General features: G+C 45.2%; 2 protein-coding genes across 2 annotated transcripts in view; both read left to right on the top strand.

The window, feature by feature from the left end:
- The window catches only part of LOC138953278 (uncharacterized), a 44,175-nt gene extending 18,854 nt beyond the window's left edge, over nt 1-25,321 (top strand). Inside the window, exons 4-16 of the mRNA XM_070325077.1 lie at nt 6,670-6,780; nt 7,267-7,376; nt 8,891-8,972; nt 12,961-13,077; nt 13,500-13,587; nt 14,071-14,181; nt 14,563-14,602; nt 15,989-16,123; nt 17,514-17,662; nt 18,714-18,823; nt 19,852-19,952; nt 20,246-20,371; nt 21,170-25,321. Coding sequence (XP_070181178.1) covers nt 6,670-6,780; nt 7,267-7,376; nt 8,891-8,972; nt 12,961-13,077; nt 13,500-13,587; nt 14,071-14,181; nt 14,563-14,602; nt 15,989-16,123; nt 17,514-17,662; nt 18,714-18,823; nt 19,852-19,952; nt 20,246-20,371; nt 21,170-21,266 — 1,377 coding nt within the window. The 3' untranslated portion in view covers nt 21,267-25,321. The remainder of the gene's footprint in view (nt 1-6,669; nt 6,781-7,266; nt 7,377-8,890; nt 8,973-12,960; nt 13,078-13,499; nt 13,588-14,070; nt 14,182-14,562; nt 14,603-15,988; nt 16,124-17,513; nt 17,663-18,713; nt 18,824-19,851; nt 19,953-20,245; nt 20,372-21,169) is intronic.
- LOC138952474 (uncharacterized) lies at nt 956-25,321 on the top strand. Its single transcript, XM_070324151.1, has 2 exons — nt 956-3,042; nt 22,856-25,321. The coding sequence occupies exon 1, from the start codon at nt 971-973 to the stop codon at nt 1,976-1,978; it is 1,008 nt and encodes a 335-aa protein (XP_070180252.1). The 5' UTR covers nt 956-970; the 3' UTR covers nt 1,979-3,042; nt 22,856-25,321.

The following is a 25,321-nucleotide window of genomic DNA, read 5'->3' on the forward strand; positions in this document are numbered from 1 at the left end:
ATCTGTTTCGTCCCTCCCTTTTCCCTTTGACTCTCGAACTCTCCCTTTCCAGACTTCGAGTGTTTAGGGTGGGGCTGACGGTGATGTGTTCGTTGGGGAGGTGCCTTCGGTCAAGAAGGTGGAACTGAGCTCTGCTTCGTTCCACAATCTTGAGGCCACCGTTTCTTCCACAGTCGAGGCCCAATCACAGGCCTTGACATGGATGAGCACGCTGTCCACACTGTTGGACCCTCCCGATCGGGCAGAGTCCGATTCCACTCGGGTCCTTGACACGGTTCGAGTGGATCGGGCTTTGCATGCCGTGCGATCGTGCGTGACGTCTGCGGCAGAATTGGCCATTGGAACACGGGTCCACTTTATTGGCCCTGTTCCGTGATCATTTTCTGCCTACTTCTATAGTGCCTCCGGATATGAGGAAGAGTCTGAGGAACACGTTTCCTCAGCCTTCTTCCCTCTTTCATCCGGACACTGTTCGTTCTGTGGTGGAGTCCACACGCCAGAGGAACACTGATTCTCTGATGGTTGGCCTCGCTGCTTCGGCGACGGCGGCGGGGAGTAAGAGAAGTGCTACAGTCACCTCCAGCTCCCAGCCTCAGAAGAAGAAGAAGAAGAAGAAGCCAGTTTCACTGCCTCCTTCTTCCTCCTCTTAGGCGCCTGTTGCGTTCCCAAGCAAGACGAAGGGTGCTCAGACAGGTAAGGGGAAGCAGCACCACCAGGGGGGGTGGTCGCAAGCCTGCGCCTGCCCGCCAGCAGAATTTTCAGTGAGTCCCGGCCCTACGTTGACGCCCCCTCAAGTTGCCCCTCTTTCGTCCGTCGGTTCCCTTTTTCGGGCCCGCGGCACGTGGGGCAGACTGGTCTCCAACCAGTTTTTCTTGAGGGTGGTGTGGTCGGGGTTTTCTCTACCGCTGTCGTCACAACCTCCATTGTGCGCTCTACCCTGGACGTTCCCCCCTCCTCGAGACCCTGCCAGATGGCAGGCTCTTCAGGACGAGGTGAACTCGTTGGTCGAGAAGAAGGCGGTCTACCCCCTTTCTCAGCCTTCTCCGGGGTTCTGCTCCCGCCTGTTCACCGTCCCCAAAAAGGACGGCCGGTTCAGGCCGGTGTTGGACCTCTCCACCTTGAACTTGTACCTTCACAGGTGCAAGTTCAAGATGGAAACCCCTTCGTCGGTCCGGTTGGCCATCCGGCCAAACGATTGGGCCATGTCTGGGACCTCCAGGATGCTTACTTCCACATCCTGGTGGCCCCGGGGTACCGACATCTGCTCCGGTTCGTTTGGGAGGGCACAGTGTTCGAGTTTCGGGCCCTCCCATTCGGCCTGTCCTTGGCCCCTCTGATTTTCAACGGGGACAACAACACCACATGCTTAGCTTACCTTCGCCACCAGGGGGGCACCAATTCTCGGTCCCTCTCCCTGTTGGCGGAGGAGATTCTGCTCTGGTGCCAGACCAATCAGGTCCGGATGTCAGTCCAGTTCGTTCCGGGGAAACTGAACGCCCTGGCCGACATTCTCAGTCGGGGCGATCAGGTTCTCTCCACAGAATGGACCATCGCTCACAACGTTCTACAGCGTCTGTGGGCAAGGTGGGACCGTCCTCTGATCGATCTGTTCGCAACTCGATTCAGCGCTCGGCTTCCCAGGTACGTCAGCCCCTTTCGAGACATGAATGCGTTCCACTTGGACGCATTCACTCTCTTGTGGAGGCTCCTCGATGCTTACGCCTATCCCCCGACATCTCTGATTCCGAGGGTGCTGGCAAAATATCTGCAGGAACGACCAAGACTGATTTTGGTCGCGCCTTACTGGCCAACAGCTCCGTGGTTTCCAGATCTTCGCGGTCTCACCCACGTAGACCCTCTACCTCTGGATCTGGACGGGGGAGGTCTGCTCCAGCCTCGATCATGCCTCCCTCATCCACGTCCAGAGAGTCTGTGCTTGACCGCATGGCTCTTGTGCGCTCCAAACTGCTTGCACTAGGATTGCACAAGAGTTCAGTAGAGTTTTCCTTGAACGCTAAGAGGCGATCAACTAATCAGCTCTACGACTTACGCTGGAGAGCTTGGGCCACCTTCGCCTTGTCCAAGGGGATAAAGCCGCTTTATCCCTCAACACAGGACTTGGCCAACTTCCTGGTGGAAGTGTATCAAAAGAAGAGTCTTTCTTCTAAGACTCTTCTTGGATACAGATCTGCCATCGCTTCCACGATTGCGGCCGCTACTGGTCGCAGACCTGAACACTTGATCAGGTCCTCCCTCATCGCTAATGTCCTTTCGGGTATTAGCAATGCAGCGGTGTCTAAACCTCGGGTTTCATTTCCCAAGGGGGATGTCTTTCTGGTCCTCAAACTCCTGCGTAGCAATGAGTTTGAACCCCTGGCAGGCATCAGTATCAAGTTGCTGATTTTTAAGACTAATTGTTCCTCATCGCTTTAGCCACTTGCCGTAGACTCAGTGGTATTCAAGCTTTGAGTGGCCTGGACTTTGACATTGAGTTCACCACACAGCAGTGGTTGCCAGCATGGTCACGTCAGTCTAAGGTATTGTTTCTTGGGTATATTTTCTTTTACGGTAGTACTGTTCGAAAATTGCCTGGGTATCTTAATCCTTGGATTTAAGTGATTTTGATTAAGGAGTTTAATACTCTACATATCACCCTCACACCACTCTGGTATTCTGTGCAAGAATAGTACTGTCGAGGTAAGTGTTATATTGACTGTAAGGCTTCTTTTTAAGCCTACTGTCTATATGATACTTACCGAGACAGTACTATTAGAGTTTCCCTCCCGCCTCCCCTCTTGATATGTTATGGGCTTTTTGAGGGTCTGCAGCTCATAAAGAAAGAGGACGCGCCACCTACATCCTGTAAGGGGGAAGCACTCGGACAGTGCTTGGGATCCACGGTGGCGCATGGTTATGGGAGATAATTGTACCCACTCAGCGTTTTGTCCAATTTTTTTTTTCGGCCTATAATAGATAATGTGCAAGAATAGTACTGTCTCGGTAAGTATCATATAGACAGTAGGCTTAAAAAGAAGCCTTACAGTCGTCTAGTGTTGACACACAGGACGTGGACCCGGGGTCTGAGGACGAGAGGCAGGAGGCTTGCCCTCGCACAGCTAGAAGGACGTTTGAACAGTTTCAGGACGTCCTTCCCTGAGACGCCCTCTCGTCCTTTGAGACGCCCTCTCGTCCTTTGAGTCCGCTTCGGCCCGGGCGCGGGAGGCACACGCCGCATCTGCCGGCGGCTCGTTTTATGAACGATCCGGCCGCCGGCAATTCGCGTTCCACCCTAGTCTTAGTGCCACGGTGGAAGCGGCAGCACATCGCCTGAGGAGTACAGATTCACGTGCAAACGCGACCTATGTTCCTCGGGAGGACGCGGGTTCAGTGCCGTGCTTTCCTTCGGGAGGCGCACCTCCACTGTTTCCTCGTGTCCAATCTGTTTCGTCCCTCCCTTTTCCCTTTGACTCTCGAACTCTCCCTTTCCAGACTTCGAGTGTTTAGGGTGGGGCTGACGGTGATGTGTTCGTTGGGGAGGTGCCTTCGGTCAAGAAGGTGGAACTGAGCTCTGCTTCGTTCCACAATCTTGAGGCCACCGTTTCTTCCACAGTCGAGGCCCAATCACAGGCCTTGACATGGATGAGCACGCTGTCCACACTGTTGGACCCTCCCGATCGGGCAGAGTCCGATTCCACTCGGGTCCTTGACACGGTTCGAGTGGATCGGGCTTTGCATGCCGTGCGATCGTGCGTGACGTCTGCGGCAGAATTGGCCATTGGAACACAGGTCCACTTGTTGGCCCTGTTCCGTGATCATTTTCTGGCTACTTCTATAGTGCCTCCGGATATGAGGAAGAGTCTGAGGAACACGTTTCCTCAGCCTTCTTCCCTCTTTCATCCGGACACTGTTCGTTCTGTGGAGGAACACTGATTCTCTGATGGTTGGCCTCGCTGCTTCGGCGACGGCGGCGGGGAGTAAGAGAAGTGCTACAGTCACCTCCAGCTCCCAGCCGAAGAAGAAGAAGAAGAAGAAGCCAGTTTCACTGCCTCCTTCTTCCTCCTCTCAGGCGCCTGTCGCGTTCCCCCCTGCGGCCCCGGCTTCTCGTGCTCCCAAGCAAGAAGAAGGGTGCTCAGACAGGTAAGGGGAAGCAGCACCACCAGGGGGGGTGGTCGCAAGCCTGCGCCTGCCCGCCAGCAGAATTTTCAGTGAGTCCCGGCCCTACGTTGACGCCCCCTCAAGTTGCCCCTCTTTCGTCCGTCGGTTCCCTTTTTCGGGCCTGCGACATGTGGAGCAGACTGGTCTCCAACCAGTTTATCTTGAGGGTGGTGGGGTCGGGGTTTTCTCTACCGCTGTCGTCACAACCTCCATTGTCCGCTCTACCATTGACGTTCCCCCCTCCTCGAGACCCTGCCAGATGGCAGGCTCTTCAGGACGAGGTGAACTCGTTGGTCGAGAAGAAGGCGGTCTACCCCCTTTCTCAGCCTTCTCCGGGGTTCTGCTCCCGCCTGTTCACCGTCCCCAAAAAGGGACGGCCGTCCCCAAAAAGGATGGCCGGTTCAGGCCGGTGTTGGACCTCTCCACCTTGAACTTGTACCTTCACAGGTGCAAGTTCAAGATGGAAACCCCTTCGTCGGTCCGGTTGGCCATCCGGCCAAACGATTGGGCCACGTCTGGGACCTCCAGGATGCTTACTTCCACATATGGAAACCCCTTCGTCGGTCCGGTTGGCCATCCGGCCAAACGATTGGGCCACGTCTGGGACCTCCAGGATGCTTACTTCCACATCCTGGTGGCCCCGGGGTACCGACATCTGCTCCGGTTCGTTTGGGAGGGCACAGTGTTCGAGTTTCGGGCCCTCCCATTCGGCCTGTCCTTGGCCCCTCTGATTTTCAACGGGGACAACAACACCACATGCTTAGCTTACCTTCGCCACCAGGGGGGCACCAATTCTCGGTCCCTCTCCCTGTTGGCGGAGGAGATTCTGCTCTGGTGCCAGACCAATCAGGTCCGGATGTCAGTCCAGTTCGTTCCGGGGAAACTGAACGCCCTGGCCGACATTCTCAGTCGGGGCGATCAGGTTCTCTCCACAGAATGGACCATCGCTCACAACGTTCTACAGCGTCTGTGGGCAAGGTGGGACCGTCCTCTGATCGATCTGTTCGCAACTCGATTCAGCGCTCGGCTTCCCAGGTACGTCAGCCCCTTTCGAGACACGAATGCGTTCCACTTGGACGCATTCACTCTCTTGTGGAGGCTCCTCGATGCTTACGCCTATCCCCCGACATCTCTGATTCCGAGGGTGCTGGCAAAATATCTGCAGGAACGACCAAGACTGATTTTGGTCGCGCCTTACTGGCCAACAGCTCCGTGGTTTCCAGATCTTCGCGGTCTCACCCACGTAGACCCTCTACCTCTGGATCTGGACGGGGGAAGTCTGCTCCAGCCTCGGTCATGCCTCCCTCATCCACGTCCAGAGAGTCTGTGCTTGACCGCATGGCTCTTGTGCGCTCCAAACTGCTTGCACTAGGATTGCACAAGAGTTCAGTAGAGTTTTCCTTGAACGCTAAGAGGCGATCAACTAATCAGCTCTACGACTTACGCTGGAGAGCTTGGGCCACCTTCGCCTTGTCCAAGGGGATAAAGCCGCTTTATCCCTCAACACAGGACTTGGCCAACTTCCTGGTGGAAGTGTATCAAAAGAAGAGTCTTTCTTCTAAGACTCTTCTTGGATACAAATCTGCCATCACTTCCACGATTGCGGCCGCTACTGGTCGCATGGTCTGAACACTTGATCAGGTCCTCCCTCATCGCTAATGTCCTTTCGGGTATTAGCAATGCAGCGGTGTCTAAACCTCGGGTTTCATTTCCCAAGGGGGATGTCTTCCTGGTCCTCAAACTCCTGCGTAGCAATGAGTTTGAACCCCTGGCAGGCATCAGTATCAAGTTGCTGATTTTTAAGACTAATTGTTCCTCATCGCTTTAGCCACTTGCCGTAGACTCAGTGGTATTCAAGCTTTGAGTGGCCTGGACTTTGACATTGAGTTCACCACACAGCAGTGGTTGCCAGCATGGTCACGTCAGTCTAAGATATGTTTCTTGGGTATATTTTCTTTTACGGTAGTACTGTTCGAAAATTGCCTGGGTATCTTAATCCTTGGATTTAAGTGATTTTGATTAAGGAGTTTAATACTCTACATATCACCCTCACACCACTCTGGTATTCTGTGCAAGAATAGTACTGTCGAGGTAAGTGTTATATTGACTGTAAGGCTTCTTTTTAAGCCTACTGTCTATATGATACTTACCGAGACAGTACTATTAGAGTTTCCCTCCCGCCTCCCCTCTTGATATGTTATGGGCTTTTTGAGGGTCTGCAGCTCATAAAGAAAGAGGACGCGCCACCTACATCCTGTAAGGGGGAAGCACTCGGACAGTGCTTGGGATCCACGGTGGCGCATGGTTATGGGAGATAATTGTACCCACTCAGCGTTTTGTCCAATTTTTTCGGCCTATAATAGATAATGTGCAAGAATAGTACTGTCTCGGTAAGTATCATATAGACAGTAGGCTTAAAAAGAAGCCTTACATTTTGTTGTATTACTATTACTATTAGTCTCAGGGAGTCGCAGCCTTTTCTTCAAATGATCTTGATTTTTGTGTTCAATCCAGGATAACGGCAACCAGCCCAGCAGTTTCCTCCAGATATGTGAGCAGCTTGGAATCAAAGACTTTGAGCTGAAAGGACGAGTGTGCCGACGTAGCAGTGGTATTGTTAGGCTGGTAAGTTCACTTCAAATAGCACATTAGAGTGGGATGGTAGAAAGCATAGATTAGCATAAATCATTAAATTCACAGATGTATGTATTGGGTGAAAATCAGTTTAGAATACCTTTGTTAGCAGTTTCATCATGCGAAAACTCAAGCCCAGTCAATTAGTTTAAATCACCTTTCAAATATTACCTGATATGCTTAATAATTACTAAGTGCAGGTTGTAAAAAAGTGTTGGCTCTGGGTTTATGTAATTTGCTGTTGTATAGAGCGGAAGCATACAGATAGTCTGAACTAAATTGACTGGACAGAGTTTTGCTCAGAATCAAGCCTGTTTTGCAAAAGAAAAGAGGCATTTGTTGTTAATTTGGAAACCAAGTTTGGGTGGTGCATTAATTTTTTTGTTAATTTTGTGTATGAATAATTAGATGTTACATAAAGTAACCCATAACCGTTCTTGTTTTTTGATCGTTGATTTCTGCATGTTACATATGCAGGATGTTCCGTGTGAAACTGTTGAGGATCGACTGAACCTGGCCTTGGTGATGAAGCCTGAGTGTGACCTGAAGGCTGATTTCTTCAAGAAGTTGACTGCCGTACTGGAAAGGTAAATTAATGCAAGTCCACCATTTGATGTCACAGGGACTGATTGGTTTAAACGTGTCTTTTGCACACATAGTCACTATGTGATTAGTTTTAAATAGTTTTGTGTACATATTCTCGTTCTCTGCTGTAAAAATGGAGTCCATGTTTAATTTGATTTTGCACTGATTGTGTTCCTGAATTCTTGCTGAATATCTATATATATATACGACTAGTGTCTGTGTGTCTGTGTGTCTGTGTGTCTGTGTATCTGTCTGTGCGCGATGCACGGCCAAAGTTCTCGATGGATCTGCTTCAAATTTGGTGGGCATATTCAGGTAGACCCGGGACACGACACAACCTGGTCGATATTTCAACACGTGCTCTCAGCGCGCAGCGCGGAACCGATTTTGGTTCCACCTCAGCTATTTTGGTTCCACCTCAGCTACCCGGGCCCCCATACCGACACACCATAGCCGCTACACCACATCACAACGCCAAAGTTCTCGGTGGATCTTTTTCAAATTTGGACACCGTATTCAGCTACACCCCGGACACAATATCATCGATGAGATATTTCAACACGTGCTCTCAGCGCGCAGCGCTGAACTCATTTTCGTTTTTGTGTTCATTTCACCATTATAAGTAACTCTTCCTTATCTTCTCCAGTGTTTGGCGTTTATCTCCCTTCCTTCGTGTGGCTTTCCCGTTCAGTTGTAAGTTACTACACTGCGCTGTCCACTGCGCTGAGCGTCTTCGGATATTCCCGGCGTTCTGTTACTGTTACCTATTTTTAGAAGGTCAACGCAGTGTACAGAACGTAAATTGGACCCGTAAATTATCCTCACTGTAAAAGTGCAAAGGTCGAATCAATTTATAGCCACGCGAAAAATACACTGTCATCTATCTCTCTATAGATACGGCTTCTCTGTGTTTGTGTGTGTGTGTGTGTAAGTGTGTGTGTCTCTATGTAATCAACACCTGTGCATTCTTCAGTTCTGTTTGTGATGTGGTCTGGCGGCTTTTGTGTAATTTTATGTACTGGCCTTCCTTTGAGAAGCCATAACTTGCTCAGTCCTGTTTGAGTGGAGTTCGCCTCTAAAGGTGATTAACACGGTTACATTCGTCGACAAGGATGGGACTCGATATGGTCAGGAATGGCATTATGGCCACTGAATCATTTTCGTGCTGTTCCCATTCCACGAATCTGGGAGGGACCTAAGCTTGGCGGGTCCATAGTTCGGACGGCTCTAAGTACTTCTTCCCGGCGAAGCCGGCTACCCGGCGAAGCGGGTATTCATTCTAGTACCTTATGTAATTATCATTTTCCAGTAGATTCTGATTTTTGTTCTTGCCAATGCAATGTTAGGGGAAAGTATAGGGGCACACAAAAAAGCAAAAATGCTTTTGAGTGTATTGCAGCAATATTTACCTATCTCAGGACTTCACTGACAATTAATAGAAGTAAGAAAACACAAACGCATGGGTAAAGAAAACAGAAAGTGTAATCTATGTATTATTTGTGTTTTGTTCTGGCAGAGAAGAGGAGTCAGCAGAAGAACTGGAGAGTACGGTGGTGCAACAGATCTCACAGTTGAACCTTGTTGCAGAAGCAGAAAAGGTGAGGGCCCCAAAGGGGGGGTATCATCACGATCACGGGAAGGGAAATTTTAGCTTTCACGATCACAGTTACCTTGATTTTAGTTTTCACGATCACGAACACCAGTGGCAAATCACGGTCACGGTAAAAGTTGCAGGTACAGAAAGCACGTGTCAAAGTAAACACAACCACACAGTTATTCGCTCCTCTGGATCTATTGTTTATTCAACACAAAGTGACAACTGTTGCACTTTTGTATTATTTTTTTTGAATTCTCTTTCATTCACACATAGAAATACATATCATGATTTGTAATCAGTAACAAGAATGTTGTTTTCATTGTTTTCTCTCTCTCTCTCTCTCTCTCTCTCTCTCTCTCTCTCTCTCTCTCTCTCTCTCTCTCTCTCTCTCTCTCTCATAGTCATTCAGACACTCACAGGAATATACACTCCAGGGGCGGAGCAGTTAAGCCAGAGGTTGGGGGGTTACAACCTGGGGTCCAGGGGTAGACCTTGTGGGGTACATGGGCAAGGCCCCGTTGGGGGGTCTGGGGGGCTTAGCCCCCCAGAAGCTGAAGAGTTTTAGCTATTTTATGAAAAATTTATGGCTTATCCTTGATTTTAAACATGATCAACTGGTGTCAGCAGCCACTCATTATTTCTTTTAAAGTTAGTATTAATTTATTTTTTTTACAGCCGGGGGGGGGGGGGGGGGGGGGTCTGGAACCCCTGTAACCCCCCCCCTCCTAATCCGCCCCTGCACTCATACACATTCAACTCCCACACCCTCACTCACACACATGAATATATATATATAGGCTACTTGCACAATTTCACCTTTCCAGAGCTAACTATTTTAAACCCTTTTTCTCAAAAACTATTGGGTGGATTGAAATTAAAGTACATGTATGTGTGATGGTAGAGTCTATAATCCTGACTAAAGGTCAGTCTAGGAATCATGAAGGTGGGTGAAGGAATATACACTCATACACATTCAACTCCCACACCCTCACTCACACACATGAATATATACTTGCACAATTTCACATTTCCAGAGCTAAATCTTTTAAACCCATTTTCTCAAAAACTATTGGGTGGATTGAAATTAAAGTACATGTATGTGTGATGGTAGAGTCTATAATAACAAAATCCCCAACGAACATGACTTTGATCGACTTTGACATGGCACGTCTCCCCGCCATAGTTCCTGAATTTAACCCATTGTTGATAAGTTTACAGGCGCTAAAATAAATCCAAGCTTAATGCAAAGAAGCGACAATTAGAATCTATGCCAAGCGTGTCCACGTTGCTGGGATGAAATGCTCCCCCCCCCCCCCCCCCGGCTTAAGCATGTACCTCCCAAACGCTTTTTTTTTTTTGGGGGGGGGGGGGGGGGGTTGCATCTGGAACATCATGAAATCCGAGGAGAAATCGCACCTCTCACCCCCTTTCGAAAGACATTTATCTTCAACGATTCTTGTGATGAAAAGTATGAGTCCTTACAATCTCAATTCTTCTTCATTGCCTATACAGCTTGCTGTCGAATTTACCTTTTTCGTTCAAGGAGAGGCTTCCTTTCCCTCCAGAAACATCAAAAAACGTTCAGCTTCCTTGCAACCCTCACCAAGGAAGCCCCCTGGACCCCCACCAAGGGGCTTCGCCCCCTGGACCCCCATCTGTAACCCCCACCCCCCCCCTATACTTACCTAGTCCGGCCCTGAATAGATCAACATACCTTGACATTTTGTCTTCGGAAAGACGGACCCGTAGCCTGACCTTTCCATCAAGGAAGGCATTCTCGCCGCCTGCTTTTCAGTTTTGTCTGGTTTGAATCCACAAAATATAACAGAAGTTCGATGACAGTACCGCTGCACGCCATTTTTGACTCACATGCGAAGCAAAAGTGAGTCTATGTACTCACCCGAGTCGTCCGTCCGTCCGTCCGTCCGTCCGTCCGGACGTCCGTCCGTCCGTCCGGACGTCCGTCCGTCCGTCCGGAAAACTTTAACGTTGGATATTTCTTGGACACTATTCAGTCTATCAGTACCAAATTTGGCAAGATGGTGTATGATGACAAGGCCCCAAAAAACATACATAGCATCTTGACCTTGCTTCAAGGTCAAGGTCGCAGGGGCCATAAATGTTGCCTAAAAAACAGCTATTTTTCATATTTTTCACATTTTCTCTGAAGTTTTTGAGATTCAATACCTCACCTATATATGATATATAGGGCAAAGTAAGCCCCATCTTTTGATACCAGTTTGGTTTACCTTGCTTCAAGGTCAAGGTCACAGGAGCTCTTCAAAGTTGGATTGTATACATATTTTGAAGTGACCTTGACCCTGAACTATGGAAGATAACTGTTTCAAACTTAAAAATTATGTGGGGCACATGTTATGCTTTCATCATGAGACACATTCGGTCACATATGATCAAGGTCAAGGTCACTTTGACCCTTATGAAATGTGACCAAAATAAGGTAGTGAACCACTAAAAGTGACCATATCTCATGGTAGAAAGAGCCAATAAGCACCATTGTACTTCCTATGTCTTGAATTAACAGCTTTGTGTTGCATGACCTTGGATGACCTTGACCTTGGGTCAAGGTCACATGTATTTTGGTAGGAAAAATGTGTAAAGCATGTGAGTCGTATGGGCTTTGCCCTTCTTGTTTATCTTCGAATTCGAATTTGACTGAATGCACTCAAAAGGCTTTAGCACGAAGCCCTTCCATTGGATGAAGTTTGGCAGGCTTTAGCAATTCGCCTTCTGATTGGATCTCTTTTTTTGTGTGATTGGTTCTCTTTTGTGTTGTTGCTTCCCTTCAATCAGGATTGGCTCCTTGCTTGACGAATAGAGGATCATAGAGTGATACAGCTGTGAAAAATGTACGTTGAAAATAAAATGCTTTGCAATAATGCCCATCACGATCACGAAAACAAATGACGATCACGATCACGAGACTTGATTTTTTTGTCATCACGGATCACGGGCAAAGTCCCATCACGATCACAGAAATTGAAATTTCGGCAATCACGGTCACAGAAAGGTCAAAAAACGCCAATCACGATCACGATTTTAAACCCTTTGGGGCCCTCAAAGGTATGTGATCAACATATTCCTGCTCACTATGTTGTTTTATTTATGATGTGGTTTCTATTCCCCCGAAATCGGCGTATGCTGCCTGAATGGCGGGGTAAAAACGGTCATACACGTAAAAATCCACTCGTGCTAAAAACATGAGTGAACGTGGGAGTCTAAGCCCATGAACGAAGAAGAAGAAGAAGAAATGTGGTTTCTATGATTATAATTGTTTTGTGTGTGTTTTTGTTTTGATTTTGTTTGTTTAACTTTAGCTCCAAACCACTTGTTGCCCGTACAAAGTTTTTATTTTTTGCTATTACAGTTACACAAGGGTGCACATTTTCTCACGTCTTTCAATGTTATGTATGTTATGCAGTAAACTGAGCAAGTATTTTTTTTGCGCAATGTGTACTTATTGCAAGGATGTTGCCAAAATTGTGATGGAAGTTTCATAGATTCTCAAATGTGTCAGTCCAAGGCATCGCCTTTTCCTCATCTTGAATTTTGAAAAAGTGCAGCACCTCTGCTGACAAGAAAGCTTTCAGCTATTAAAAAAGTGTTAGGTGTTTCAGTGGCTCCAAATGCAACATCCCTGTTTACAGGAATGAAATAAACCAGAAGTCAGAATTGCTGGGGTTTTTTTCTCTTTGAATCCAGCGTACCATGCAGATGACAAGCCTGAGAACAGGGAGATTTGTGTGAGTGTGTGTGTGTGTGTGTGTGTGTGTGTGTGTGTGTGTGTGTGTGTGTGTGTGTGCGTGAGCCTGCGCACATGAGTGTGTCACTATAAGTGTGATATTTGCTTATAATATGGATGTATTTTAGTGTTGTTATTATGATGTTCATTTTGTATAATTGTCAGCCACAATTCATAATTTCTCGGTTGTATTGTATTGTCTAAACGCTGTGTGTGGTTGTGTTTGCAGTCTCCATCACTCAGACAACAGGTTCGCAAGCTGCAAAGTGCCAGCAAGGAACACACACAGGCCGTCTGGAAGACACACAAAGCCCACATGCTGACTGCCCTCACAGAAAATATCAAGGTCTGTACGAGGGTTGCATTACAGATTTGTACACTACCTTTATTATTTTTGTGAAGTTTTCCTTACTCTCTTTCATATATTCGCATTGATGTAGCTATTCGTGTCAGTTCTGAAGTTTTAGATGCTTTCTCTGAAACATGAGAACACATACATGTTTGCACCCCCCCCTTCCACATACGCATACACACACCCACATACTGTGACACAAACACACATGCATGCATCCACATACAAACACACATATACACACACAATCACACAAACACATACATGCATCCACATACAAACACATACACACACAATCACACACAATCACACATGCACACACACACACACACGCACACACACAAAGAGTAGAACTTCATCAAAATAATGTGGGGTTTTTTTTTTAGTATCACGGTTCAGTTTGTGATTAATTGCAGGCTAAATACCAGGCTGTGATGGGGGACATGTCAGAGATGACAGCAGGGGCAGAAAGTTTGGGAGCCATGACAGAGAGTGTTAATCACAGTAAGTGCAGTGACGTAATGGGAGGCCCTCCAGTGAGCAGGTACCTTCGTTTAATTAAATAGTCTAATGAACATGTTCTGTATTGATCCCAGTAAGCGTAGAAAGTTTGTATCTGCAAAATATTCTTAGTTTTATTGACGGAATGGATTGATACATATCAGAATGGGGTCAAGTTCAGGTCGATAAGGAGGAAATCATCAGATCAGCACACAAAAATTTTTGGATTCATATTGTTATCACATGACAAAAGGTGAGTTATATAAGCATTTTCTTTTCCTGCTTTCTTTGATATGTTTCTTTACTGCTGCACTCACTGTCACAGATTGTTTTTCCCTCATTATATATTTTCATTGAATCATCTTAATCCATTTCCTTTCTTTTCTGTATTTTTTTTCCCTTTTTTGTCTTTTCTCTTATTTTTGTTTGCATTTCAGTCAGTTTTCCACATTACACGATTTTGTTGTGTGTCTATTTTTCCTACAGATATTGGCAGACTTCAGAATGAAATGGAGTTGCTTCGAAGTCGAGTATCTTCCAGGAAACTAAGTGTAAGACGTCAAAACAAACAGAAACAGTTAGAACAGCAACAATCAGGTATGTTTCACCTTAGGGGATGACATTTTTATTTTCTTATTGGTTATTGGTCTGGATCATCTTTTTACCAAAAATAAGCACCCCACATCCCCATAAAACATTTCGTGTTCCTATTTGAAAACGTTGTGGTGCTTTGCTAATATTTTTCGTTCAAGTTTTTGTATGTGTTGTGCATGTGTGTGATTTGTTTGCCTGTGGTTTGTTGATAATGTGTTCAGTAATGTGCTCTGTGAGAGTGCATCATTGTGTGTGCGTGTGCCAGCAAGCTAGAATGCCTTTCAAGATTGCCTTTTCTAAATTCTAATATGCAGTTTGTTCTGTCAGCTGCTATGTTTTGACAACTAAAACAAAAAGATTTTAATATCATTTCTGTTTTTTCAGAACTTTCTACTTTACAAGAGAGGATTTCAGAGGCTGAAAGGTAAGCTGAGGGAATATTATGAAGAATATCAGTTGAAAATATGCTTTTATGCAGTAATCTTGTACTTTTGCTGAAGCATACAGGGTTCGTACAGGTCATGGAAAACCTGGAAAGTCATGGAATTTGATTTTTAATTTTTCAGGCCTGGAAAGTCATGGAATTTCAATTCAAGTCATGGAATTTAACAAAAAGAAAAAAAAATTAACCTTTAGCACGCCAGCGGCGATTTTCGTTGCCCAGCCGCCCACACACACACCCCCCCCCCCCCCCCCCTTGCCAGCCAGCAGCGATTTGCGTCGCCAGCACAAGGCTTGTTCGTATGACCAACTTCTCGTTCGTATTTGCATACGAGAATAACGGTATTTGTTAACGGCACTTGAGCCAAAGCGAGGCTCACTTCCTTCCGTTATCTCGTCGTGTCGTCTGCGCTGCATTTGAGTCAGTTTCGTCGAAGTTTTCTGCTTTTGTTTTTGCATCGATAAAGTACTTTAGCGCTTCGACAAGCAAGATGGAGGATGATGAGGTTGAATGAAACTTTCTTTCGAGTTGTTTCTTGACAACAAAAAGTATGCGGAATTGGAACGAATTACCGAGGAAGATCTTCGCAATGAACTGTGTATCGCGGTGAAAAAAATGACAGTTCGTCAAGTCACAGTGACGGTTACGAAACGGAATTTACGAAAGTGCAGATGGATACAAACAGTGGCTGGTCCAGTTTAGTGAAATGACAGGACCAGCAAACATTACCGATAATCTGACTGCGTAGCAAATGCTTGACTTGCTTGTCGAAGAGACACTGCGTAGAAACTGACTCAAATTCAGTGCAAAGCAAGCCAGTGTCAAAACTGGCAGTGACAAGACGTAAAAAGTTTGCGTGTTCGGAAATGGCGACCTGTGGATCTAGTCATGGAAAATGTTATTGAGGCTCATGGAAAGTCATGGAAAAGTCATGGAATTTTTTTTCTAAAAACCAGTGGGGACCCTGAGCATATTTCATTTTAATTTGATTACTTGGTTAATGGAAGATCCATAACAGAAACAAAACGAAAATTCCCCCACCTCTTCTAAAACAAACAACAATGAACAGAAAAATAAGAAATAAAGAAGAAAAGAAAAAAACTGAACAGAATTATTTGTTATATAAAATCCCCCAAAAGACTACTTTTGAAAGATTCAACCATTCTTTTTCAAGTAGAACTATTTTGAAATTGCAGTTGTATGTTTTGTATTGCGATGCCAAACAGTTAGGTGATTCACTGCAGCATGGCAGAGAGACTGGAACAGACATCAGCTGCGCTGTATGTGTAAGCACCATGATAATACTAACAGAAAGGAAAGAGTCTCATGTATTGTATAGCTATGTGAAACTGTGGTGATTGACTGCAGCACGGCAAAGAGGCTGGAACAGAAATCGGCAGAGCTTGAAGCAGAGAGAACCAGAGCCAGACAGAGGCAGGACATCAGCTTGGAAAGACAGACGCAGCTGGCACAAGCGCACCAGACACTCTCCTCTTTACACAGGTATGATACATATAATAAATATGTTTGTTAGCGCAAATCCTATTATTATTCTAAGTACCTTACAAGCAGTTAATACTAAACTAATGTGCAGACAATGTCATTTTAAAGGCATACTAATGCACTCCCGTGTTTACAAAGTGTAGTTTGCCCACAATCGATGTCAAACGCACAATAAGACCATATAATGACGATACGTCACCATGCGCGGACCATAATACATGCATTACAGCTTGTTCTAGCCTCTGAAAAAGTGAGGATGTCAACAAAGCCGCGGTGTTCTCTCCCTTGCATCAACGTTACATGTGTTGCCAAATCTATAAATAGGACGATCCAGATCAAAATGAAAATTCAAATATCTCAACATTTAAGGGGTCCTAGACCACAATATTTTGCAGGGAACTTAATTTAGTCTGTCTCCAGCTGTTGGTAAAGCAATTAGCGTGTATAGTCATCGAGTACATATGGCTTTAAGGGTAGGGATGTCGTTGAGCATTTGCAGCGACAAAACGCCAGAATTTCTTTCAAATCAGCCAAGACTTTGCCATTATTTCGGCAGATCTGTGAAACTTCTTTCACAGTAGAGAAAAGGTGTACCAGGCGATTATAGATATCCGATGTGCATTTTGTGCAGTGTGCCCTCTTCTTCTGAAAATATGCTCATCGAAGTTCTCTACTCACTACCATCTTGATTGCTGTCCTGCAGTGATCGGTGGCCATTTGTGGTTGCCTCATTGTTTCATAGGGCCATAACTCTTGCACAGCCCATAAAAGCCCTGACAGGAGTTATTTCCGAACATGGTCTATTGATACCTACCTGTTCGATGCCAGTAAATAATTGTTTTAAAAGCATCACATGTATTTACATTGACGACTAACAATGTGCACTTGATGTATAAACGAGTACACCACACAGGAAAACATTCTTTGTTTGTTGTTGTTTTCTTCTTCTTCTTTGTTGTTTATTGAATAGGTTGTTGCCCGTTAAAGCAAGTTCCCCAGGACATCAGGGCCGAGGTGCACAAGAAAGTTACCAACTTGAGATTTGTTGTGATTCCAAGGTTTGTTCTCTCCCATTTGGGTGGTGCCCACTTTTGGTTGGTGTAGCTCAGCCCAGGTGACGTCCAACAGGCAGCCAAAGGGTTCAGTAGCTCAGCCCAGGTGACGTCCAACAGGCAGCCAAAGGGTTCAGTAGCTCAGCCCAGGTGACGTCCAACAGGCAGCCAAAGGGTTCAGTAGCTCAGCCCAGGTGACGTCCAACAGGCAGCCAAAGGGTTCAGTAGCTCAGCCCAGGTGACGTCCAACAGGCAGCCAAAGGGTTCAGTAGCTCAGCCTAGGTGACGTCCAACAGGCAGCCAAAGGGTTCAGTAGCTGCGAATGTCTGCTGTTTCAGTTTGCTGTGCTGGCGGCCAGTGAGGGTGGAGGAGGAGCGTGTGGAGTATCTGTTGCTGTATGACGCCGTTCTCGTGACCGTCACCTTGACCGGTGCATCATCCCCACAGCAACCCGTCTCCAACATGACTGCCACCAGTCGTCTCAAAGGTACACACTTCTTATTCATGGGCTGAAACTCCCACGTTCACTCATGTTTTTGCACGAGTGTGATTGTTTTTACCCTGCCATTCGGGCAGCATACGCCGATTTCGGGGGAAAAGGTAGACACGTCTTAGGTTTGCATGGCGGTACAGGATCAGATTATGTATAAATGGGAGAACATGGGTGCTAAATATCAAAGGAAGCTCCTCGCAAGAGGTCTGTTCTGTTTTGAAAGAATGTTTACTGGGTTTATTACATCTTACAGAGAAGACTGACGGTAGAAGAACAAAAAGGGATTAGGTTAGAACACAAAGGTGAAATATGGAAATATGGAGTACCACAGGCAGAGAAGAGAGGCTACTCAAGGAAATTTGGAGTACCACAGGCAGAGAAGAGAGGCTACTCAAGGAAATATGGAGTACCACAGGCAGAGAAGAGAGGCTACTCAAGGAAATATGGAGTACCACAGGCAGAGAAGAGAGGCTACTCAAGGAAGTTTGGAGGAGCTGTCCCGGAAGGAAGGAGTGACAGTCATAACAAAGTCTTCAAGCAGCAGTATTATGGTTCACAAGCTACAACAACAAAAAGACTCAAATCTGGTACAATGCATCATTCTATGCTAGCACTGTTTCAGACATGAAGTCATGACATAGACAAATCCCAAAAATAACTCTGTAGGGTTTGTACTGGTTGTGGAAGAGTGAATTCCCTTGCCAAAACTTCTGACAAACATTGGAGGAGCCACTCACTAGCGAGGGGTGTGTCGGAAACACGTGGATAGGAGCACATGTTTCCAAGCCATGCAAACCTGACCGAGTTCATTCCGAAAATCGTCTGTTGTAAACAAATACAATAAAAAATATAAAAAATAATAAAAATTAATAAAAGCGGGAAAGCATGCATTACCTCCAGGACATTTTTTTGAGAAAATGATGCAAAATCGTACAATCTAGTGTTATCTCAAGAATTATGTCTGGAGCTTTAAAAATGTTGGAAATCTACCAATTGGCAGAAAAGTTTCATACCTGTGTTTGTATGGTTGACATAATGTGTGCAGAGGGGTCAGAGGCCTGGGCACAGCTGGCCACACAGCTCACAGTGGACGCTCTCACAGCCTCCCACCAACAGTTCATCAACACCTTCAACACAAGGGCAGAGCTGCCGCAGGTAAAGTCTTACTTTGCAACTTATTGTTCGCTTTGATTGCATTTTTGACTCACATGCGAAGCAAAAGTGAGTCTATGTACTCACCCGAGTCGTCCGTCCGTCCGTCCGTCCGTCCGTCCGTCCGGAAAACTTTAACGTTGGATATTTCTTGGACACTATTCAGTCTATCAGTACCAAATTTGGCAAGATGGTGTATGATGACAAGGCCCCAAAAAACATACATAGCATCTTGACCTTGCTTCAAGGTCAAGGTCGCAGGGGCCATAAATGTTGCCTAAAAAACAGCTATTTTTCACATTTTTCACATTTTCTCTGAAGTTTTTGAGATTCAATACCTCACCTATATATGATATATAGGGCAAAGTAAGCCCCATCTTTTGATACCAGTTTGGTTTACCTTGCTTCAAGGTCAAGGTCACAGGAGCTCTTCAAAGTTGGATTGTATACATATTTTGAAGTGACCTTGACTCTGAACTATGGAAGATAACTGTTTCAAACTTAAAAATTATGTGGGGCACATGTTATGCTTTCATCATGAGACACATTTGGTTACATATGATCATGGTCAAGGTCACTTTGACCCTTATGAAATGTGACCAAAATAAGGTAGTGAACCACTAAAAGTGACCATATCTCATGGTAGAAAGAGCCAATAAGCACCATTGTACTTCCTATGTCTTGAATTAACAGCTTTGTGTTGCATGACCTTGGATGACCTTGACCTTGGGTCAAGGTCACATGTATTTTGGTAGGAAAAATGTGTAAAGCAGTTCTTAGTGTATGATGTCATTGCTGTCAAGGTCAAGCATGTGAGTCGTATGGGCTTTGCCCTTCTTGTTTTTTTATCAGGTGTAAGTATTTTCATTTATGGAACTGGTGTTGAAATGTTTACGGTCCTAGAAAATGTCACCACTTAGCACTGGTTAGGTTGACTTTTAAATTTTATCCAAAAAATCTTTAATCGGTCTTCCCAGACTATTGCCTTTACAATAGCAGTATATAAAAGTTATTTCTTGTGTTTGTTTCAGATGCTAGATGAAGTGACGAGAATTGTGGAAAACATCAAAGCTTTGTGTCAGGAAGTGAAGGCTGCCTCATTCAAGTACAAGATCACCATCCAGGGCAAACAGTGAGTGTTTTGCTTTGAGTTATGAAACGTATATAAACGATGCAGTCTTATCTTTCCTGTGCTTTTAGTTTTGTGTACAAAAGCTGCCAGAAAACCGAGGAAAAAGTAATCACATTCATTCAGTTTGTGTCCAAGTCTCAGTAATAGTCACAGAAACCTTTTCATTTTTCAGTGCTCAATACTTTTAGTTACATGAACCTGAGATTTCTGAGCTAACTGAAGTGGAAGTTGAAACTTTTGTTCTCTACCAGTGGTCACTCAAAAGTGTTCATGTCGTCTTTTTGTATGCACAGGGTGACAGCACAGCTGTGGAACATCGAGAAACTCCGAAAAGTGTCCCTCACAGTGGATATGCCTGCAGACAGCTACCCCCACCTTCCGCTCACTTGGCAGACACACATCATTATGGGGGATATGAGGTAACTTCTTCTTCCTCTTCTGCGTTCGTGGGCTGAAACTCCCACGTACACTCGTGTTTTTTGCACGAGTGGAATTTTACGTGTATGACCGTTTTTTTACCCCGCCATTTAGGCAGCCATACGCCGCTTTCGGAGGAAGCATGCTGGGTATTTTCGTGTTTCTATAACCCACCGAACTCTGACATGGATTACAGGATCTTTTTCGTGCGCACTTGGTCTTGTGCTTGCGTGTACACACGGGGGTGTTCGGACACTGAGGAGAGTCTGCACACAAAGTTTATTCTGAGAAATAAATCTCTCGCCGAACGTGGGGACGAACTCACGCTGACAGCGGCCAACTGGATACAAATCCAGCGCGCTACCGACTGAGCTACATCCCCGCCCATATAAGGTAACAAAGTTGGTCAGCTTACAGGGCAGGTTTCTTGTGGCATCATGGTTTGTTTGTTTTTTGCATGTAAAATTACAAGCACATGCCTAGCTGAAGATGGCTTTATGGCTTTGTTGAGGGGGGGGGGGGGGGGGGGGGTGGGGGAGTGGAGGGAGGGAGAGAGGGAGAGAAAGCTAGTAGTAAACCAAAGAGCGTTCGACAGATGTAATGTTGATAGATTTAGAGGTAAAATGGCTGAAAAATAAGGAACACAGGACTTTGTTTTATGTGTGTTGCCGTTTTCTTGGAGAGGATGAATCCAAGGGTTGTTCCTGTTGAAACAAAGTGACAGCTGTATCATGGCCTAGGTTTTGCGTCATTCAGCACATGCAATATTACCTCCCATTTGCACATGCTCTTTGTTTCAGTGAATCCCAAGTAGAGAAGGTCATCAAAGAGGTGCCGGCAGGCAGGAAACACTTCACTACTGTCCTCCGAGTGGTGCATCATCTTATTCAGCAGTGACTGGTCCAATCTTCCAGTTTCACCTTCTAGACGGACTATTTCGTTCTTTGTTGGTGCTTCCATCAAAGTTGTACATAATCTACTCCTACAGCCATGCTTCATGAACCAGTTCACCTTGAATATCGGCACCACTTCCAGGAGAGAGAAAAACGCCTTCAAACCAAACAGCCTCTTCGAAAAGATACACCGTTATTCTCAAATCAGATATACATCTGATCAAGGTAGCCTGTTTCAATAGTCCTAAATATTCATAGATTTCCCTTGTAGCATGTCTTCTAAGAACACTCGGAACTCTGCAATGAGAGAATTTTTTTTCAAGAAGAAGGTGAAATCCTGTACATGTCCCTCCTTCCTGCTTTGTAACTACAGTATCAGTTTATTTTCTGTCAAAAATGATTTCAAAGTTGCTTAGTGTACAGTGGAACCCCTCACAAGGACCCCCCTCTCTAACGACTACCCCGCCACAACGACCCTTTATTTTTTAACCGATGTGTTTCCTTATATAGTTGTCACCAGTGTAGCGACCACCCCGCTCTAACGTCTAAGGACCGACCTAACAGCTTGTGTAACGACTTTGTCAGACAAAGCCAAGACTCTCAGTCAGCGTAACGCATCACTGACAAACCGGTTATAACCAGTTATAACCGTCTCGCGTAAGCAAAGGCACTAAACCGCTGAGAGGTGTGATGGTTGGGTGGGCTGAGTAAACATCACAAACCAATCATCGAGAAAACAAACTCACGTGACCAACATACACCGTTCAACTCAGTCAGAATAGACAGTCTTTGGACAGAAAAGCAGTGGAGATCGACATGGCGTCTACAAATAAAATAAAATATTTAACTCTCGAAAATCGAGTGAATGTTGTGAACAGACACAAAAAAGAATTTTCCGTGTGGGGCGAGATCAAAGGCAGGTCCATTGTGATAGCTGGGTGGCCTTGTTTATAGACACTGACCTTCTTCCCAGGGGTCATTGACCCAGTTTTAGCTATGAGAGGTGGTTCCCCTTTCATATCTGAGAGAGGAAACACTTCCTGCACCCGGGTCAGTGACCGAGTTTAACCTATGGGGAGTTTAACCTATGGGGCGGTCTCTTTGATGTCTTGAGAGGAAACTTGGCCAGGGTAGTACATGCACCAGAACTGGTGGACACCATGGACAATGTCAAACATGAAATGAAGCAGTTTGCTTGAGGAAACGGTTGTCAGCAACTCAAACTTCTCTGTTTTCTTTTTTTAAGAAAATCTGACTTTCTTTGAGGCCCCCTGACCCCGCCCCCTCCCTCTGTAAGGACCCCTCTCCATAAGGACCGATTTTTGTCAACATTTTCAAGGTCGCTAGAGAGGGGTTCCACTGTATTTTGAAATCTATGTAAAAACTGTGCACACAAGAACTGAGATAGTGTGACTGTATGTTGGCTTCACGGCCTAGAGGCGGAGACGCAAACCGACATTCATAGGATGTTGCTTGCGTCCATTGCACATAGTAGACCTTTAGGGTTTTTTTCTGCCTCATTTAAATGATATTGTTTAACTCATGATTTCAAATGATCTTTAACCTGAAATATGTGAGATAAGAAAGCTTTAGGTTTGTGTTTATCCTTCATATGGCAGCTGAAAGTATTGTGCAAGTTCAGAATCATAAAAATTCCACACAGAACACAAACATAATTTAACAAATGCACATGATTACATCTACATCACCAAACACATCATGCACACTACAGTAAAACCTGCGAGCAAAGGACGCTCTTGGGGGAGCCTTGCCACTGTCCTTTGTAGCAAGGTGTCCTTTCTTATGAATATGCTAACAGACCTGTGCACATCTACGGTTTCTCCGTAATTTCTCCGATTTTTATATGCAGAATACGGTGCTACGGATTTGTAATTAAAATTCCGAAATTCCGATGTTTTACTCACACAAAAAATGTGTACTTTTTTCTGTTTTAAGATGTTTTGACCAATTAGTTGGCCGTTGCGCTGAAAAGACGTTTTCCGATTTACCGGAAGCGCACGTGTCTTTGTTCTTAGACTAAGTTCGTCCAGCGTCTGCGTGGCAACTTGTGATTGAAGTGAAACATGGAAAAGAAAAAAAGAGTGCGAGATTCAGATAGTGAAGATGAGACACCAGCTCTGTCACCAAAGAAGAAGTTCAGTTATTCTCAAGACAACCTGGAGATCGTAAAATCGCCTTCTCCGACACCTGCAAGAACTTCACGAAAGAAGAGCTTGCAAAGCTAAAATCTGCCCACAACTCCACTGTGCAGGCGAGGAAACGCCAGGCTGCTGCTGTCAAAAAAGCTGCTGCCGAAAAAGCTGCTGGCAAACAGTCCAGTGATGAATGAATGTCAGAATGACGAGACCAAAGACATTTTCAGAACAAATGTTACAACAGTGTTGATGTTTCACCTTGGCTTGTTAATGAATAGTAATTCCCATTCTACTGCGTCATAGTGTTTCAGTGTGTGTGCTTTGTGAGCAGAATTATGTCTTGAACTGTCGTTACAGCTTACTACTGAAACATTTTAAAAACTACTGAAATTTGGTTTGTTTACTACTGATGAGCGTTTTGAGTGTGCACAGGTCTGCGCTAACATTTTTTTGGGGAAAAAAACCCAACAGCCAAATGAATTACATGATTGTTTGTTAATGGTACATGTAGTTTTATTGTATGTATGTGTGCATGTTTATATATAAATGTAAATAGAGTGCCTATGAATGTTTAGTTCTTTCATTTTCTTTCATTACATGTAATAAAAATGAAAACCAAAACTTGATGTTCAGAAAAACAATTGTCAATAAAAATTCCAAACTGTGCATTAGTCATGCAGAAAGTGACAAATAGAAAAAGTTCAAGGATAGTCTGCAACATGTATGTACAAAACCACAATCAGTAAGTTTATCACTGGGGTTTGCGGAAAAAGTCACAGAGAGAGAGAACGAGCGAGAGAGAGAGAGATGCAATCGGTTTCTTACGACCTGAAGCAATGGGCCATTCACGGGAAGATTCTTTGATCGAGCTGTTGAAAACCACTCGAAGAGTTCTTCGTTCAACTCATCATAGGTTGTTTTTCTTCTCTTAACACATGTTGCCGTCGATCTGGCACCGGATTCCCACTGACTGAGAATTTGTGTTCGATCAGCTTTTATGTTGGAAATTTGAGTTTTTCCGCAATTCAGCTCATCAGCAACTTTTCGAACGGACAGCCCCTTGTCCAATTTCTTTATGACATCGACTCTCTCTTCTAAAGTCAAAAATTTTCGTTTTGGCATGAGACGAAGACGAAGGATGAGACGAAGATGCATCACAGTACAGAAAGTAGAAACCCGTGTTTTTGTTTGTGAGTTCACGGCATCGACCAATGAGCGTGCACCATGCAAAAATCAACTTTCAAGTGCTGTCATTGGCTTACAAAATAAGCTTCTCGCGCGTTCACATCGCCAGCGAGATTGTATTTGCAGAACCAAGATGGCGGACCAGCGTCTGCTAAAAGCTGTCTGCTTCAAGGGTTTGTCCGTTGTTGACAAGTAACGAACCCAATCGGGACAAAAAAAGGGTGTCCGCGTCCGCGCCTTTGAGGTGTTCGCTCTTTTAAGGTGTTTTTGAGTGTAAAATACATCCGTCCTCACTTGAATTGTCCTTTATGCTAAGGTGTCCGCCGAAATAAGGGTCCGCTAGATGCAGGTTTTACTGTATCTGAATGTTGTGAAAGAGATAGCTTTATCCCCGAGTACGCTAGTACAATGGTCCAGCAGACTTTAATTGTCTGTGTGTGTGTGTGTGTGTCTCGACTTAACAGCTTATTGCTGGGAAACTACTGGGCGTAGTTCGTTCAAAAGTTGATACACTAACTTGATAATAGGTCCGATTGATCGTATTAAAACTTCATAATGTTACCTGGGACCTAAATGCAAAATAAACCACAAAAAAACGACTTGGCGGCGGGGGGAATTCGCGGAGCCACAGCCAGCCAGGCAGTCTCATAGAACAGCCGAACGCGTCACACATTGACGAGAAATATAGCGTCATAAAAAGATTACGTCACGGTCAAAA

The sequence above is a fragment of the Littorina saxatilis genome, linkage group LG17, assembly GCF_037325665.1.
Source record: "Littorina saxatilis isolate snail1 linkage group LG17, US_GU_Lsax_2.0, whole genome shotgun sequence".
Lineage (NCBI taxonomy): Eukaryota > Metazoa > Mollusca > Gastropoda > Littorinimorpha > Littorinidae > Littorina > Littorina saxatilis.

Coding starts and splice junctions, on each gene's coding strand:
- LOC138952474 (XM_070324151.1), top strand. CDS start 971: ATGGCAGGCTCTTCAGGACGAGGTGAACTCGTTGGTCGAGAAGAAGGC.